This window comes from Acipenser ruthenus, chromosome 1 (assembly GCF_902713425.1).
Source record: "Acipenser ruthenus chromosome 1, fAciRut3.2 maternal haplotype, whole genome shotgun sequence".
Lineage (NCBI taxonomy): Eukaryota > Metazoa > Chordata > Actinopteri > Acipenseriformes > Acipenseridae > Acipenser > Acipenser ruthenus.
In genome coordinates, this window is record NC_081189.1 from 37564850 (window position 1) to 37582013 (window position 17164).

Genomic DNA, 17164 nt, shown 5'->3' on the forward strand with positions numbered 1-17164 from the left:
TATCTGGGGGACCTAGTACATTGACACTAGGATGGAGTACCCTCTGGATGACCCATAGTTTTTATCACAGAATAACATAACTTTACACGCAAACATCTACTGATAGCAAACGGTACTCACGCTAAAATAAACAGAAAGAAATGCCTAAGTAAAGATAAATAAACCAGGATGGAAATAATTACTGGGTTTCAATAAGAAATAACCCTGATGTCTTAACAGGGTACCCCTTACTGTAGCTGTTAACACTCTTTGTTAAGGACCCTTCATTAATTTAGCACATCATTCCATCATTTACTAAGTAAATGTAGACATATTTTACTTCAGTGTAGTATGATTCAGAACTCATTTGGATTCTGCCGCCTCAATAAGCGCCATGGTTTTATTGGCTAACTCCGTTTTAACCAGCTTTGCTTTTGCAGATGGATAGAAAATAAAGAACCGAATGAGTTAGGTTGAGGATCTTTTTGTGTTTGATATTATATGTTTTTCTAATCTAACTCTATTCTTAGTGTCAATTTCCTTTTTAGTATCTGTTTTTTTTTCTGTGTTTTGAGCTAACCAAGCAAACCAAATGAGATTACAATAACAGCATTGCAAATGTTTTCAACTAAAATCTACCATACAAAGTTGAAAAGCAGTATTTTTGACTTTGTTTTAATTATCAACAGGATCATTCAGTTTGAATTATGCTTTCAATGTATTTACACGTGTGTAATTTGTAAACAGTCATTATTCAGAAATACATTACAGCTGAGTCAATGACAGCTTCCACAACATTCCACACACTGTGTGGGAACTGCTGGCATATTCACATCCTTCAAATGCACCGAAAATAAGTCAACTCATAGGTGACAGACATAAAATGTAATGCTTATTTGTTTCTAAACATGTGTTTCCAATCGTTGCTTTTAGCTGTCCGTGTCCCAAAAAAAGAAACAAACAGGAAAAATGACCACAGACTGTAACTAGAAACTATATTTACAAGTGACATAAAGACATTGGAATGGCTTTTGGATTCATATTAAAGTGCCATCAAATATTAGCCATTTTTTATACAAGCTGAAGCACACATGACGCACTGCAGCCCTCCTATTGCATTGTTTCGTCTTCATTTTGATTTACAAAACGCATGAGAGTGAGGCTTCCCAAGTCTTGTATTTTTCCTCTCTCCTGCAAGGTTTCCCAACATGTGTTTCTAATTTCCAAATATCCTGGTAAACACATCGCAGGCTGCCCTTATAAAGGTTTATGCAGACGTGTTGTCTTGAGAGTGTGAACAGTCTGAGTAATGGGTCTGATGCCACTGTTCAACACAATAGCCCTTAAGTGGCTCTGTGACTCAAAGCGCTAACAGTTTGGGTTCCAGCTTGACAGTTGCTAAACCTGCTGCTGATCAGAAGCAGCCATAGATACAGTATATATGTATTAAAATTAAATTATTTTTAGCACAAATCACAGTAATTTGAATTTAGAAATAATACCCACAACAGGTGGCATTACCAGAGAATACTGACTTTTTATGGCTGTAATAAGCCTGAGCTGTAATCTCTGGTAATTCCTGATGTGGAGGGTATGGTACAGTACGTCAGTGACACAATGTATTTCTGCTTTATATATACACACACACACACACGCACGCACGCACACAGTAGGTGCCACTTATTAGCAACCACTCAGTTCCCATCAAAAAGTTGTTATTAACCGGACGTTGTTGTTAAGCGAAAAGCCACATTTTCAAGTGTAAACGATGTATACTATAGTTGTAGAAACAGCGCACTGAAATACACGTCTTGGTTCATTACAGTGTTAAAAAATAAACACGAAAAACACCAAATATGAGAACAAACAGCTGTTTACTAATACTACACTGATGTGTAAAACAAAAAGTATACATAGTACTGTATTGTACACATAGTACTACAACAACATACTATCAGTATCCATAAAAACAGTAAACAAACTTGGTGTACAGTACTTACATTTAATACAGAAGCATAATTTTAAAAGTAGTTGTCCAATGTTGTTTGTTTTTTTACGATTCGCCACCTCCAGCTGTAAATCACTATCAATATTGCGTGCAGCTTTGAAGCCAATTTCAAAATGGTGGATACAACAGATTTTGAGATGCCAAACCTTTCTGCTACCCGTACTTGTTTAGCACCGGGTTCATGTAGTGCCTCCAGAATCCGAACTCTATCGACTATAGAAAGGTCTACACATTTTGAAGCCATGATGACAGACGACAATCAGACTCAATAAACGTACAGCTGCGTTATGAAAACTGATACATAAATAGACGCTGCAATGCGTGCGCGCAATGTATTCGTGTGTGCGCCGTAGCCATAGAAATTGTAAAAAAAAAAAAAAAAAAAAAAAAGTTGTCATTAAGCGACAGACAGTTGCTAATATCTGAAATCCATTAACATTAAAGCATATGGGATGGGAATGGTTCCCGTGAAAATGTTGTTAATAACCGAAAGTTGTCTTTATCAGGGTTGCGAATAACCGGCATCTACTGTATATTTGATGTACTTTAGATTGTACATTCTTCAATTGGGAAAGTAGTTGGTTGTTTTTCACTTTGTTCTCCTTGTCTCCTTGTGGTCATTGGGGATATTACTTCTAACTGATAAGGTAATCGTGTTTTTTTTTTTGTTTGTTTTTTTTACAACCATAGTGTGTGCAAATGCAAAGTGACTTCTTATACAGCAGTGTGCATACTGTAGTGTGTCATTAGCACAATGCATCATGAACTTATCCATGCATTTAGGTTTCCAAATATGATCTGGAAATACTGAAACCATCCTACACAAGCTAACTAACTTACTTCAACTCGTGAGTTGAAGAATAACTTCTGAATAAGGCATGTAATAAATAAATAAGCTCCAAAATGTTATTAGACTATTTTATTTTCTGAATGTAAGGTTGTCTCAAATTCCTGTGCAGGCAGTATTTTGACAGGAAATATTTAGCTGGACTTATTGGGAATTGTTTTCTTTTTCCTCATGTCAAAGCCAATTCAAAATCCTGTCAAATATGCATATTTTATGTCAGACACAAGCTGCGTTGCAGGAGTTGTGTATAAATAACAGACAATACACATGAAATGGTATTAATTTAGCACATCTGCTCTAATTAAAAGCAAACCCTGGAGAAAAGACAGCCCTTCACCATGGAATCAATGAAATCAATCTACAGTAGAAACAAGTAACACATTATTCCAAGTGTTCTCAAAGTAAAAAAAACAGATGTTCCAATGATGCTCTGGAGAGCGGAATAAAGCTGAAATTGATTAGTGGAGGTGAATGTACTCAAGCAATGAAATAATTATTTTGGTAACCAAACACATCTTCCAAGGCTGGAGACTCAATGATGCCCTCTGCCTCTCCTCAATAAGTAGGTGCATCATGCTTCGCACTCTATGGCATATATTGTATACTGCCTAGAATAATAGCCTACAAAGTGTTAAGATGCATGAAACAGTAAATGTGTGAACTGAGGTAATATATAGCATTCAAAAATGTGTTGTAGAAAATGACAAAGGTAGAATGGAAGGTTTTCTTTTTTTATCACTAAAGGCTCAGCAGGGTTCATAAAGTAGCAACATGCTTCTGAAGACCATTTCAGGTACCTTAGTTTAGTATCGACACTAGGGTGTCAATGATGTGAAACCAAAGGTTAGCCAAGAGAGTGAGACAAATCTGATTATTAATCTCACCTTCAAACCCTGTGTTTGCTTTACAGACAATTGTGTTATGATGCGCTGGCTGAATGAATTCCTGCTGTTAACAAGATGCAAAGATGTTTCCGTGACGTGATGAAAAACAAAAACAAGACATAATTAAAAAAAAGAATAACATGAAATGGCATGTGGTTAAAAGAAGTATAAAATGTTATAAACATTAGAATATACACTCATACACTCTTAAGAATAACTCAGACCGGTTGCTCAGGTTTCACATCTAAGCTCCAGTCAACCACTGCATGACCCTCGGGTGAGTCAATTAACCTCCTTGTGCATCAGTGTCAGCCAGCTTTGAAATAAGGAACGAGCTGGGTCCCTGTGGAAATTACATGCAACTAGATAAGCTGAGCTGTGTAAATGATTTTGCAAAAAAGAAATTCCACAAGTAAAGGAGAAAGAAAATATTGCTTTACACTGTTCCTAATCCTACTGACGACCACAGACCACTTGAAAGGCTGCTGTGATGATGTCACAGCAAGTGCCATACATCTGACGTTAGTCGACTTGAATCATGCTGTGGATTCCTGTTCTTTGTAGTGGTATTCGATTACAACATAAATCACCTTTTCCTCACCTTTTCCCCATTTTATGAATTACTCTAAGGGGGACCACCCAAAACATGTTAGCTTCAGTAAAGCACAAATTATATGTTAGGATGAAAACTACTGTGCAACAGCTGCAAAAGGGAATTTAAAATATTTGGTGGACAGTACTGTCAGAGATATTCATTTTACCATTGTTTTAATAACATTTAATTGTTCTGTTGTCACTCAATGTATTAAATCAGTAAATTATTTTAATAAAGGTCACCCCGATTTAGTAAATATTGTGTTGGCCTATATTCTGATCATTTAACATTCACGAAAGCATTATTGTCATTAGGCAGCTAGCCTAATAAAATTAAGAAGCTGCACCAGTACAATACTTAATGCTTGATAAGTATGCCTATCCAAAGGCACTGCAGTGATTTACTTAGATCATTAACTTTTTTAATACTGTATTTACCAAAATAAAAATGCATTAACTGTTGAGTTTGGTGTGTTTTTAGGTGCTTTAGCAGTGAAACTAAAACTAATCAAATACTTGTATAAAACTGGTTAGACTTGTCTCTTTCAGTTCCTGTGGTGTGATTTACATACACAGCCACACTACCACAAGTCTGTGAAACATGTTTGGAACAGCTCAAAAGGCTTTGGTCTGAAACTGGAGGAAAAAAACAACATAAAACAATATCTGACACTATCAAACAGAAGAAAGAACTAATATGAATACAGTATAGATAAACTTTAATAACACATCTGTATTTCTATAAGTGAGTTCAAAAAGTGAGTGATTGCTAGTCTGATGCTGTCATGTGAGCGAGTTGTGTTGAATTAACAATTTGCCAAATTACAGCAGGGCACAGTTGACTCAATGTAGGGTAATTTGCAAGCCACTGTCTAAGGCACACAGCTCTCGACCTCCAAGGCAGTATATAAACACTGACGCGAACATAGTGTACCAACATTCAGTGCCAGCTCACCAAAGGGCCTCATCACCAAAGGGCCATTAGTCTAAACTGTGGTAGTCCAAATGAGGACAAGCCTACATGGACTGGCTGCAAAATGTTCTATCCAACACTGAACTGACGGCTCCAACTCCAGACCAGGTTTGCATACATTTATTTATTTTCTTTTTTTAATTAATGCTCTCGCTTCTCTGTTTTCGCCTCCTTCTCGGCACCACTCTCTCCCATAGCTATTTCTACTTCCTTTCCTCTACTGTGCCCTACCATGACTAGCTTTAATATCCCCGTAATCCTCTCCTCTCGTTCCTGTCCTCTGTCTTCTCCCTGCCACTACAAATCTAACTCCTCTAACCTCATCTCCCTGGACCTCGTCTTCACCAGGGACTGCTTTCCTCCCACCGTCTCGGTCACTACTTTCTTTATCTCTGATCACAACTTTATCTCCCTCTCTCTGTCGCTTCTATCCCTTCCTACTCTGCCGACCCCCTGTCACCTTCCATCGAGACCTCTTCACTACCTTGCCTCCTTCCACACCCACCCCCTGTCCTCTGCTCACTCACTTATTCTCCTGTTCCTTCCTCGCTGACCTGGGACTCTCCAGCACTGCTCTTGCCTGGTTCTCCTACCTTTCTGACCGCACATACTGGGTGCCTGGCGTGACTGTGACATTTTGTCCCGTATTTCTACCTGCCTCTCGGCTATCTCCTCCTGGATGCATTTGCATCATCTCAAACTTAACCTCTCCAAATCAGACCTCTTTTCTTCCCCCTCTTCCTTCCCCACTGCTGATCTCTATTTCTCTTGAATCCACCACCCTCTCTCCCTCCCTCCATCCACCAAGAACCTCGGTGTCACCCTCAACCCCTCCCTCTACTACTGTCAGCACATCTCTACTCTGGCACGCTCCTGTACCTTCTTCCTCAGCAACATAAACAGAATTCGCCCCTTCCTCACTGACTACTCCACTCTGCTCCTAGTTCAGGCCCTGGTACTGTCCCGCCTTGATTACTGCAACACCCTCCTGGCCAGCCTCCCTGCCTCTGCTATCCGTCTGCTCCAGCTCATCCAAAACTCTGCTGCTCGCCTTGGCTTTTCCCTTCCTCGTTTCGCCCATGCTACACCGCTGCTCCACTCCCTCCACTGGCTCCCTATCACTACTAGCATCCAATGCAAAACTCTTGTTCTCGTCTATTGCTGTCTCAACCTTTCTGCTCCCTCCTATCTCCAGATATCTCAAGTTCTCCCTACACCCCCTCTCGGCCCCTCCGCTCCTCCACCACTGGCAGATTAGCTGTATCTCCCCTCCACTCTCCCGCTTCCAGAGCCCGCTCCTTCTTCACTGCTCAGTCCCTGACCACCTTCCGACGCCTCCTTAAGACACAATAGACTATACTGGACTATATTGCACCCAATTGTACCAGTACTTGCATCAGCTTATACTTGCACTGAACTGCTCCATACCCTGCCATATTCTACCATTGCTCTTAACTATAACTACTTCATGTATCTTGTAATTGATTTTACTCTTATAGGTATTCTTATTCATGTTTTTAGTGGGGCTTGTCCCCACTTTAAATCTTCAACATACTTCTTCTTCTTCTTCTTCTTCTTCTTCTTCTTCTTTGGCATGCTACTCCTCTTACACCGTTTAAGCTAGAAACGCTGTTCAAACTTTAAAACATGTAGACCGGTCTGGAATAGTGTGCTTGTATACAACTTTTTGATATCTTTTATACTTTTTAAACTATTAAGCATTTTGTACTTTTTTGTCCATCTTCATTCACTTTAATGTGACTTTTTTCAAAATTCTAAAGCTCCCCATTGTTTAAAAACTCCCAGACTTCTAACATTCTATTTACTGTAAACGATGTAACTTTTGACACAAATCAGCTACTTTGACCACTTTCCCAACAAGTAAGACAAAAAGAGAAATAACTTTTAGCAATCAAGAGGTACACCTGTTTTAGTAACCGCACCAACTAAATTTTCTCTAACTTTTTATAAACAACTGAAATTTTGACCACTTTCCCTAAAGCAAGCCCCACAACTTTACTTGTAAAGTTACCATCTAGTTTGTAATTGCTCTTATTTGAAATCATCTCTTAATCATTTTGTTGTGCTCTTAATGGACTTTACTTGTATATTGTTAGCGTAAGTTAACTGCTCTTAAACAAACTCGCTCTTAAATGTAATTACTTAATGTCTTCTTTATTTTGTTCTTATTTGAATTCAATCTTATTTTCTACTGATTTTACTGTAGTTTATAACAGCTCTTATCGGTAATGTGATATTCTGATATTTTATACTGTGATACTTTGTAACAATTGTATGTCACCCAGGATAAGGGCCTCTGCTAAGAAAGAAATATAATAATAATAATAATAATAATAATAATAATAATAATAATAATAATAATAATAATAATAAATTATGAGGTACATAATTTAACAAAAAAAAAGAATTCTTAATAAAAATGTGCAATAACTGAGCAGTTTTTCTTAAAACAGTGTCCTCGAGTCCTAAAAGGAAATAACAGAAAGTAAACTCCTTTAAAATACATCAAAATCCAACATGTTTTCAAAAGCCAAAGAGGCAGCATCAATTTCAGTACAATATCCTTCATGTTTACGAAAAACCAGCACAAGAAATACATAGACACATTCAATGTTGGTACTGCACACCAGTGAATGTAATTTGAAAAGGTTGTAATGGCAAAAGGAAAGTACTCTTGACTTCCCACACAGCAGTTGTACAAAAGTGACCCCTGAGTTACACTCACCGTGATTTGCAATGTGTTGACTTTGCAGAGAGCAGGTTACCAGCTCAAAACTCAGCATGCTGCCTTCTTGTTAAATGTAAAACAAATCGGATAATGTGATGGTACTGACAGCTCTGACCCAACATGTGCAAATAGCGTGGCTGTATTGTATGTTGTGTTTGGCAAACAGTCTGTTTCTTTTCCTTGCCTTATAGGCTCATCTGATTGACTGAGCAGCATGCAGATCATGGATTAATAAACTCTTACTGCCACCAGGAGACTAGGAATTTTCCAGTTGATTACTAAAATATATTTGCCCATAAATACAGAAGTTGCCTATTTAGTGGGTAAATATTCACAGTAATAACCAAGTGACTGACTGATTCATTGCACTTGGTTCACTGGAGTGTAAAGAGGGTTCATTTATGACATAAGAGTGATTTGAATTATGAGGTTCATGGGACAGTGAGAATGGTACCTGACCTAAAATAATTATTAACAAATACCATCAATATCTTTTTTTAAATGTATTTCTGTGGCAATATGCTCCGCCCCTGTGTGCATTTCTGTGTATGTTACGTGTTGTGTGTAAATGTTGGTGTATAGAGATGGCTGCACGGGATATAAATGGGTGTGTGTGGAGTATTTAAAATGTGTAATTGTATTTAGGCACGGGATTGCACATCACTTCACGTGCATTTAAAGTAATTAATATGTGAGCACGGGGTTGCACGTAATTAATTCACGTGCTGGGATTCAAGTGAATAATTAATTAGTAATTGAATCCCAGCACAACAGTATATATAGATGCACGTTTGACTCACTTGTTGTTGTGTGTTCAGGGCGAAAGAACGGGAGAGAGTGAGGAGAAAGAGAACGAGAAAGAGAAAGAGAAAGTGAGCAATTGCTACGTGGTGCTGGAGGACCAGCACAGTACGTGTTTGTTTAGTGTTCGTCCTTGTTTGTTAGTGTGTGTTCGTTTTTGTTTGTCTCTTTATTCTGGCTACCAGTGCCGTGCCCTGTGTTTTGTGTTACAACCTTTTTATTTTCTGGCTGTTAATTATTAAATGCTGAGCGCGATCACGCGCTCAGCTTCACCAAAACCCCAAATCTCTGTTGTTTATTTCCTGGATCTGGTCTGACGCCACCCACTCCGGCCGTCTTTGTGACAATTACGTACAGTATGTGTACACTTAAAAGTTAGGCATATCAGACATAATTGGTCATATGCAATGCATTATTATTTAATAAAATAAAAATTTATACTGACAGTAGATTTTCTATGAAACCATGGCAGCATTCTATTTACCCTGAGTTGAAACACTGGCTGCTTTCTTTTGCAGTCTAGCTTGCTACACCCCTTGCTACAGTGTTCAGTTTTGCAGTTTTAAGAATATACTATTAAGACCATAGAATACATCATTTGCACCTATTTATTACTCATGTGATGCAAATAAAAGTTAACAATCTCTTCACAGCTCATAAGGTTAATTTAAGTGTGTCGATACAGATTCGGTTCTCCCGTTGGTGAGATGAGAGGAGGTTAAAAGAAGTAAAATCACAATTTCTTAAAATTGGTGCAAAATGTATTTTTAGTGTAAAGGCCATGATAAATCTGTCCCTCTTTAACATAACAAAATGTCTCTTTAACATAACAAAATGTATAAAACAAAGTTTTTTCAAAATAAACATGGATCCACTTTATAATAACACACTTGAAGGCGTTTGATGTTATCAAGACAACCCACTTCTCAGCTGGTTGAAGGCACCAGAGGCATGTATTTTGCACGTGTGGTAACCAACACATAAGTTATCACATAAATGTATTTATCTCCATTGCTGCTGTCGACTACATTTTAACCAAAGATCGGGTTTCAGCCAATCAAAGCTGATATCCACCTCTATCTACATTTTGTTCAGAGGCAGATGGCGATTGCTTATGTTACATGATAAAATCAGATTCATGCTGCTTTTATAGTAACTTTAGCAGATCAGTAAGAAACTGACCAATTATATTATTTTCTCAGCTGGTGAGAGCATAAAGATTGAAAATTACACTTCACCTGCAGCTGTGTGAATATCCTAAACCTATCAGTAACACCCTCATTCCCATGTGAAAAAACATATACAGTCTAACTTCATTATAACGAACCCCCCTGGGATCTGACGAAATGTTTGATAAAAAGGGGGTTCGTTATAAGAAGGGTTCGTTATAGTGAAGTTAGACTGTATAGCAATTCATTAGACAACAGCTGGATGGTGCTCTCCCATTGTTTTCTATGTTACTCAATAACAGAAAAGATGACACCAATTAACTACAGCTGTTCTAAAACCAGTTTACTGATGACATCACTTCATGCTGAGACACAAGTTAACTTTTTTAGTAGACTACAATGATTTTCAGACAGAGGTAAATAAATAACAAACTTTAACAAGCTGTATAATAGTGATAATAGCATTGCTGTGACATGTTCCTCTGTGATAATGAAACTCCCTGGTTTAAATAATGTCTTCTACTTCTGTTCTCATGCAAAAAATGAGTTTTTGTGACCAAAAACAAAGCATTCTTACGGGTCATGTCATACCAAATCAAAGCATTTGTAAAATATCTGTTTAACTGATTTATCTAGAGGTTAACCCTTTCAGTCCTGAAGTGACCTCAAGGTCCCACCTTTTCTTCGCGTTGTATGTTAACATTCACATGGGAACCTCACAGGACTCCTACTGTAGGTCTCAGTCAGAGGTAGTGTATAAATATATGTAAAACATTAACACTGAATGTGACTCGAGAATCAGTGCCACTGATGATGCATTTTTGGTGAACATGATACAGTTGAAAATAGATTTCACAACACTTGAACTCCCCTATTGTCTGCGTTAAGCCAATCCAGGCGCAAAGTAGGCTATATCTAAGTACATGCTGGAACAGACTGTTTTATAAATCTCAGGTATACTGATTAGAAGCAAGCTGTTCCTTTCATCTAGCAATTGCCCTTGCCTCACATAATTTGTTTAAATGCTTCCTGATGTTTCCAATTGGATTTAACTACACAAAGTATAAGGGTGACTTCAGTACACCATGATGCATTTCGGATCTTGATAGCCGGATCAAGAGAAAAGAATGCATCGCTCATATTCCAAGATCTAGCATCTTGGCCAGATGTTTGATATATAAATAAAAAATACCATGTGTACCTCTCATCGGCTTCTTAGACCAAGAACAATCATCATAGTTTGGTTATTTGAACAAGAAATGTTTGAATTAAAAATATTAAATTAGCCACAAAACGTTTCTTCAGTTTTGGGAATGTTGCATTTACAATGTTCTTGCCCTCAGCCAATGTCGTCTAGTTAAAGATGTTTAAGTTACTAATGTCATACAAGTCAGATTGTATAGTTATAAAAATGATGCAGTCAAAGTTTGCTAAAATAGAACATTGTTGGGTCAAGAAGCTAAATGTAAGTGTGAAAAACGGATAGGCACCTCCATATATCCACAGATTCTGAAACATTTGCTAAAGAGCCTCCCTGCCAAGTTTCATCAGAACTGGGTAAGCTGTTCTCTAGATGTATGTACAAATGTAAGTGGTTTTGATGGTGTAACAATTCAGTCATATCCACCAACAAGTATTCAAATTTAAAGTAAAGTAATCATGTCACAATTTTCCATCAGATAAGATACATTGGTGTCCTTAACTAATTTATATATTATCAACACATTTTGTAAATTGAACTGAATGACAGCTGTCAAGATCATTACTTCTGCTGAAATTTAGAAAAAATAAAAACAACAAAGCAGATGTACTATATGTTTAGTACAGGCATACAGGATCTTTTTTTTTTTTTTTAAATACAGGTCTAAAGTTTACTGGGCACAGTCATTACTATAAAATTATGCTGGTCTGTTACTGTTTGCCAAAGCAAACAACCACACAGCCATTCATTCAGTATTTTCCATTGTCTCATCATGCTGCTAATGAGGTTTTCTACTCAATAAAATGATGTTGAGTATTATAAAAGCCCTTCAGTTCCTTTATTATTATTATAATCTATTTCAGGAAAGGACTATAAAGAGACACAGCTTTCAGATAAATAGGTTTTGCTATATATATATATATATATATATATTATATATATATATATATATATATATATATATATATATATATATATATATATATATATATACTGAAACCTGGCCTAAGACTTTGTTATGTTATGATGTTACCAAAACAGTAAGTCTGGTGGAATACTTTTTATACTCATTTTAAAATGTTTTTCCAAGTGTTGTACGACAATGCGCTCAGATACAAACTTGTGCTTTCATACTACTTGTGAAGTGTACTAGTTGTATAGGGATAGAGACGCTGTGAAGTTTCTTTTCCTTCTTGAACTGCAATTCCCACATTACCTTCACTCTCACGTTGAGTCAAAGCGCAGAGCAAGCTGGTTGAAGGCCTTAATCCAGTACTAAACCCACTACATTTAGCTACAGTTTACTTTGGGAAGTAGTCTGTGACTGTACAATAAACAATACTGTTTACTGTAGACCCCTATGCACCTTAATTAACTTCTGACCGCTCTACCCATTTATATTTTGAGCAAGTGCATTATGCAAATATGGCTTAAAGTGATGATTTAGTGCTTTTGGTCTGCTCTGATGGTTAGACAGTAAAATAGTGTATGTACAGGTTTCAAATATTTGTATAAAATGAATATAACAGCCAAATGGAAAAACATCTATAGGAGGCTAAGAATATGTGATAACGTTTGGTAAAGACTGGTGCAAAAGGACAGACAAATGGATGGACAATGATCAGCATACAGTCCCCATTTTTTGAATAAGAACCCTACAAATAATGTCAATAATTCCACAGAATGGTCAGACCGAGCACAGCTGTTAGAAACTGTACTTTTACTAACAATGATAGATTTGTAGTGAAGATATTCATGTTAAATAACATTAAGTGATGTTTTGAAGCAGTTTTCAAGATCATGTTAAAAAGAGTAACATGTACAAACATACAGTATGCAATGCCCCATACTATATCACTGTGCTTCCACTACAGCACTCTTGCCTTAGTGAAAAAAAATGTGTTTGCATGATACATAATTGTAAAAAGTAATGAATCTACCCAGATCCTACCTAATTAACAACTGTCATGTTTTGGATTAAAAAATAAAAGAATCTGCTACCTCACGGATTACCTGGTTCCAATGGCTTTTGAGCAGGGATCATTTTACAGTTCTTGAGGAGATAAAATACATGTATTGTTAGGCTGCCAGGTGTGATTGCCTGGGAGGATGGGTGTATGGTTCCAGATATTCTACAGAAAAAAACTGTTTTAATGTTTATGAACTATGTTTTTATGACTTGTGTTGGTAGGTTTATGACTGCCTGGGGACAACAAAAAAGACTGGGTTGGGTTTACTATTTGAGCACATGGCTTATGCAAATAAGAGTACATAGACCTTTTCTTTATGCACCTTTTTATTTCATTCATGCTCATTTGCCAAGTGTAATATCTGCTGCTTAGGTATTATTTTTGAACTTGATACTGGATTAATTGACCGTGTCCTGATCCAGTCTCCAAACATGGAGACAAAATCTAAATAAAATATGACTTGTTGGTTCCTTGTAACACCTGCCTTCAGCCCCAAGCCCCTCAACAAAAAATAAATAAAACAAATAAAACAGACCCTGCATTCAAATCAAAAACTGTTCATTGTTGCACAACACAGCAAGGACAATGCTTAAAGCAGATGCTATGTAATGTACACATGCACCTTTTTACAACAATCACAAGTCATATGGGTTTATTCGTAGCTGTTGTCAAAAGGTAAGCTTATGAGTTGCTACCCAGAGTCAACTATTCAACTTAGTACTGTACTATAATGTCGAGCAATGTTTCATCTGCATAAGGAATACACTAAGTATTAAAGAATCTGATATACCCAAAGGATACTAGCAGCCAGGAAGTATGAGGAATTATTTCTAAGAAGTGATGGAAGCATTTACATCTGGAACAAAAGTACGAACCCGACAGGAATTTACATGCAAGAAAGACAAATGTATTCGTACTGGAAATCTGCTGTGAACCCATTGTTGGTTTTTAAAGTTTTCAGATGTTGTGGTCAGTTTATTGGAGAAATGTTGGCCAGGCTAATAAATAAGTTATTTAAAGCCTATGGAACAGCCTTTGACAATACGCTTTTCATTGTTTTCATTTTTGGCAATTAGTTTAGCGAAGTTTGCAATTTCCTGAACTTCTGCTCTGTCATTTTCTTTGGTTTACTTAATTTAAAATCCCCAAGACAATTCATCTGGCTGAAGTTATATTAAAGACAAATTGAGGACAATCATCTGATTGTTAATCACTTTCAATTACGTCTGACTATTGAACAATAAAATGAATCTCAAATGTTAACACATTTACTCAGCATGTATTTAAGAAGCCCACAGCGGCTAGTCTAGCACAGTTTAATATCAAACTGTACTTTAATCATAAATGTATTTTAATTTGAGCTAAAGCTTTGTGAACCCATTCTGTGAAAACTACTGACTAAATGCTCGACCCAACCTGAACCACTCCACAGCAGAAAACTAAATAATTAGGATAGGCCCACAGTACATTGGAATACATTTGTATAACTAATTTCATATGAATTTTTTGGTATAACATGTGGGAAATGACAGGCAAGTCAACCTCTTCATTTTAGCTCATGTTACTTATATGTTTCCTAAATTCAACTACAGTACCTTCCATTTTAGAATAAATCAGTGTTGTGTACATTTGTTGCCATGTTTGTTAACTCCAGAACCAGACAGCCAATGTATACATCCTTAAATCAGAGAAACAAAGCCAAACAGTGTAAACCAAGACAAGTATAAATCAGCGCTCCAAATAAGCTGCTTACTGGGTTTTATGCATTGAAAAAATATGCATGATATTTTAATATAATGTGTAATGAATATGCATACAAATTTTGCTGCCCAGCTTACGTATTTTTATGTATTTTACTGGATTTTTAATAAAAAAATAAGGATGTTTGAATCTCACTTGCAATGCACGTTTGTGACTGTTGAATAGCGACTGGATTCTTGATCTTCAAGATTTCTCAGTGCTGTCTTAGTTCCCCTCAACGTAACTTACTAATTTCCCAACTGAATTATTGGAAGGTAAATCTATAATAAATACAATATTCTGTGTTTGGAGAGTCAGGATGCTTTATATTGCTACAGCTAGGAGAAGACTCTGTGAAAGCAGTAGCTAACTACAAATTGACAGTAGCAACTTCTCTGTCTATAATATTATTAAGACAGGACTAAAGGAGGAATAAATACGACCTAGTTTTTGTACAGTAGTTAAAATGAATATTACAGTTTAAAAAATGTAAGACTGTAATTAACGGATACCCCATTAGTTAGCATTAAAGTATGTACTGCATTTATTGGAATTACTCGTGTCTTCAAGGTAATGTTGCTTTTTACTCACCCAAAATACACTCTACGCACATGGGCCCAGATTTTCCAAAGTTAGTAAAGGTGTTTACTCATAAGTAAGGCCTGTTTTGAATGAATTTACACAGTATTCCAGTCTTTAGTATGTAAGATCATTAATGATGTAACTGAAGCCTTGATAAAAATAGCTCCTGCTTTTATTAGATTCCCACTATCAGTGGCTGAGCAACAGCAACTTAAATTAGATTTTTATCAAGATGCAGGAATGTCTCAGATAATTGGACTAATTGATTATACACATGTAGCAATAAAACCTCCTGCAGAATCTGAAGCTGTTTTCAGAAACAGGAAAAAATTCCACTCGTTAAAATGTCCAGTGAGCTCGGGGAAGTTGTCTTCAAAGCTCTATACAATTCTGCGTTTCATGGGGATTTTTGTTTTCATTTAAAAAAATGTTTTTTTAATTAAATTTTTAATTGTTCTGTTCCATTTTATGTTTTTATATAGCATTTGCGTATGTGGCAACATCAATCCCATAATTCCTAGTGACTACTTAAAAATATATTGTAACTGTTTTGCACGCTGTGACAGAAATACAACAAGTCTTGGTAGTAAATCTCCCTCCCGACCTGTGAGGGCGCTAAGCAGCGAGAACAGAGTTCTTTGGACGGGCTGGTCTGACAGTTCTTTCCCAGGGTCGGGAAGTCGGCCAGTCTGGATGAAAGCGAGACTTAGTTGCAAGAACGCATTGACCCGGAAGGTAAACAATGTGGCAGCCACAGATTGGAGAGGTGGTTGCACTCGTTTACCAAGGGGTCATGTGCGACGGCATAAAAAAGGGACAAAGAATCGTAATCTGTTCCTTTGACGGCTAAACACAAGTTCCGGAGCTGTCGCCAGAGGCCAGCACCCACCCGGAACATCACTGCACTAAAGCACATTATCGTTATATTCACCACTAGCACTACTCCACTCACTAAAGGACTGGTGACCGTGTATGTTTTGTCTGTGTGTGTCTATTTGTTTGTGGATTTGTGTGTTATCATTTGAGACTTCCCCGTGCATTATTTATACAGAGCAGTACCAAGCATTGAGTACTGCCTGTATTTCATCATTGTTTTCTGTTTGTCAGTTTTGAATATTAAAAATAAAAGAACCATCATATTACCAGTACTGTGTTTGTCACTGTTTGGAGCCCTGCATCTCTAACCTGCGCACTATAACCCACTTTGCCACACACGCTCATAAATTATTATTCATTATGGGGCAGGAGATTTTACTTTGAATTAGAAGACACTTACTCAACAGTATAGTGCCACAACTATCAATGGAAAATTGCAACATAAAGAACATACCAAACTTTTAATGTAGGTTATTAACCCTTACTCTGAGTAGTTTAGCAGCTTTGGAAAATCAATATTATTATTTGTTTATTTAGCAGACACCTTTATCCAAGTCGACTTACAGAGAATCGGGTGTGTGAACTATGCATCAGCTGCAGAGTCACTTACAACTACATCTCATCCGAAAGACGGAGCACAATGAGGTTAAGTGACTTGCTCAGGGTCACACAATGAGTCAGTGGCTGAGGTGGGATTTGAACCAGGGACCTCCTGGTTACAAGCCCTTTTCTTTAACCACTGGACCACACAGACTCTGATTCTGATAGTGAACTGTTTGCTAAGTACACCA

General features: G+C 37.0%; 1 protein-coding gene across 3 annotated transcripts in view; it reads right to left on the reverse strand.

The window, feature by feature from the left end:
- LOC117964777 (collagen and calcium-binding EGF domain-containing protein 1-like) overlaps positions 1 to 17164 on the reverse strand; it is a 92086-nt gene that overhangs the window by 19285 nt on the left and 55637 nt on the right. The window contains exon 1 of one of the 3 annotated variants that reach the window (XM_059024767.1): positions 1980 to 2227. The exons of the other annotated variants lie outside the window; for them this stretch is intronic. Coding sequence (XP_058880750.1) covers positions 1980 to 1981 — 2 coding nt within the window. The 5' untranslated portion in view covers positions 1982 to 2227. Of the gene's footprint in view, positions 1 to 1979; positions 2228 to 17164 lie in introns of those variants that run through there. 3 annotated transcript variants of the gene reach the window in all.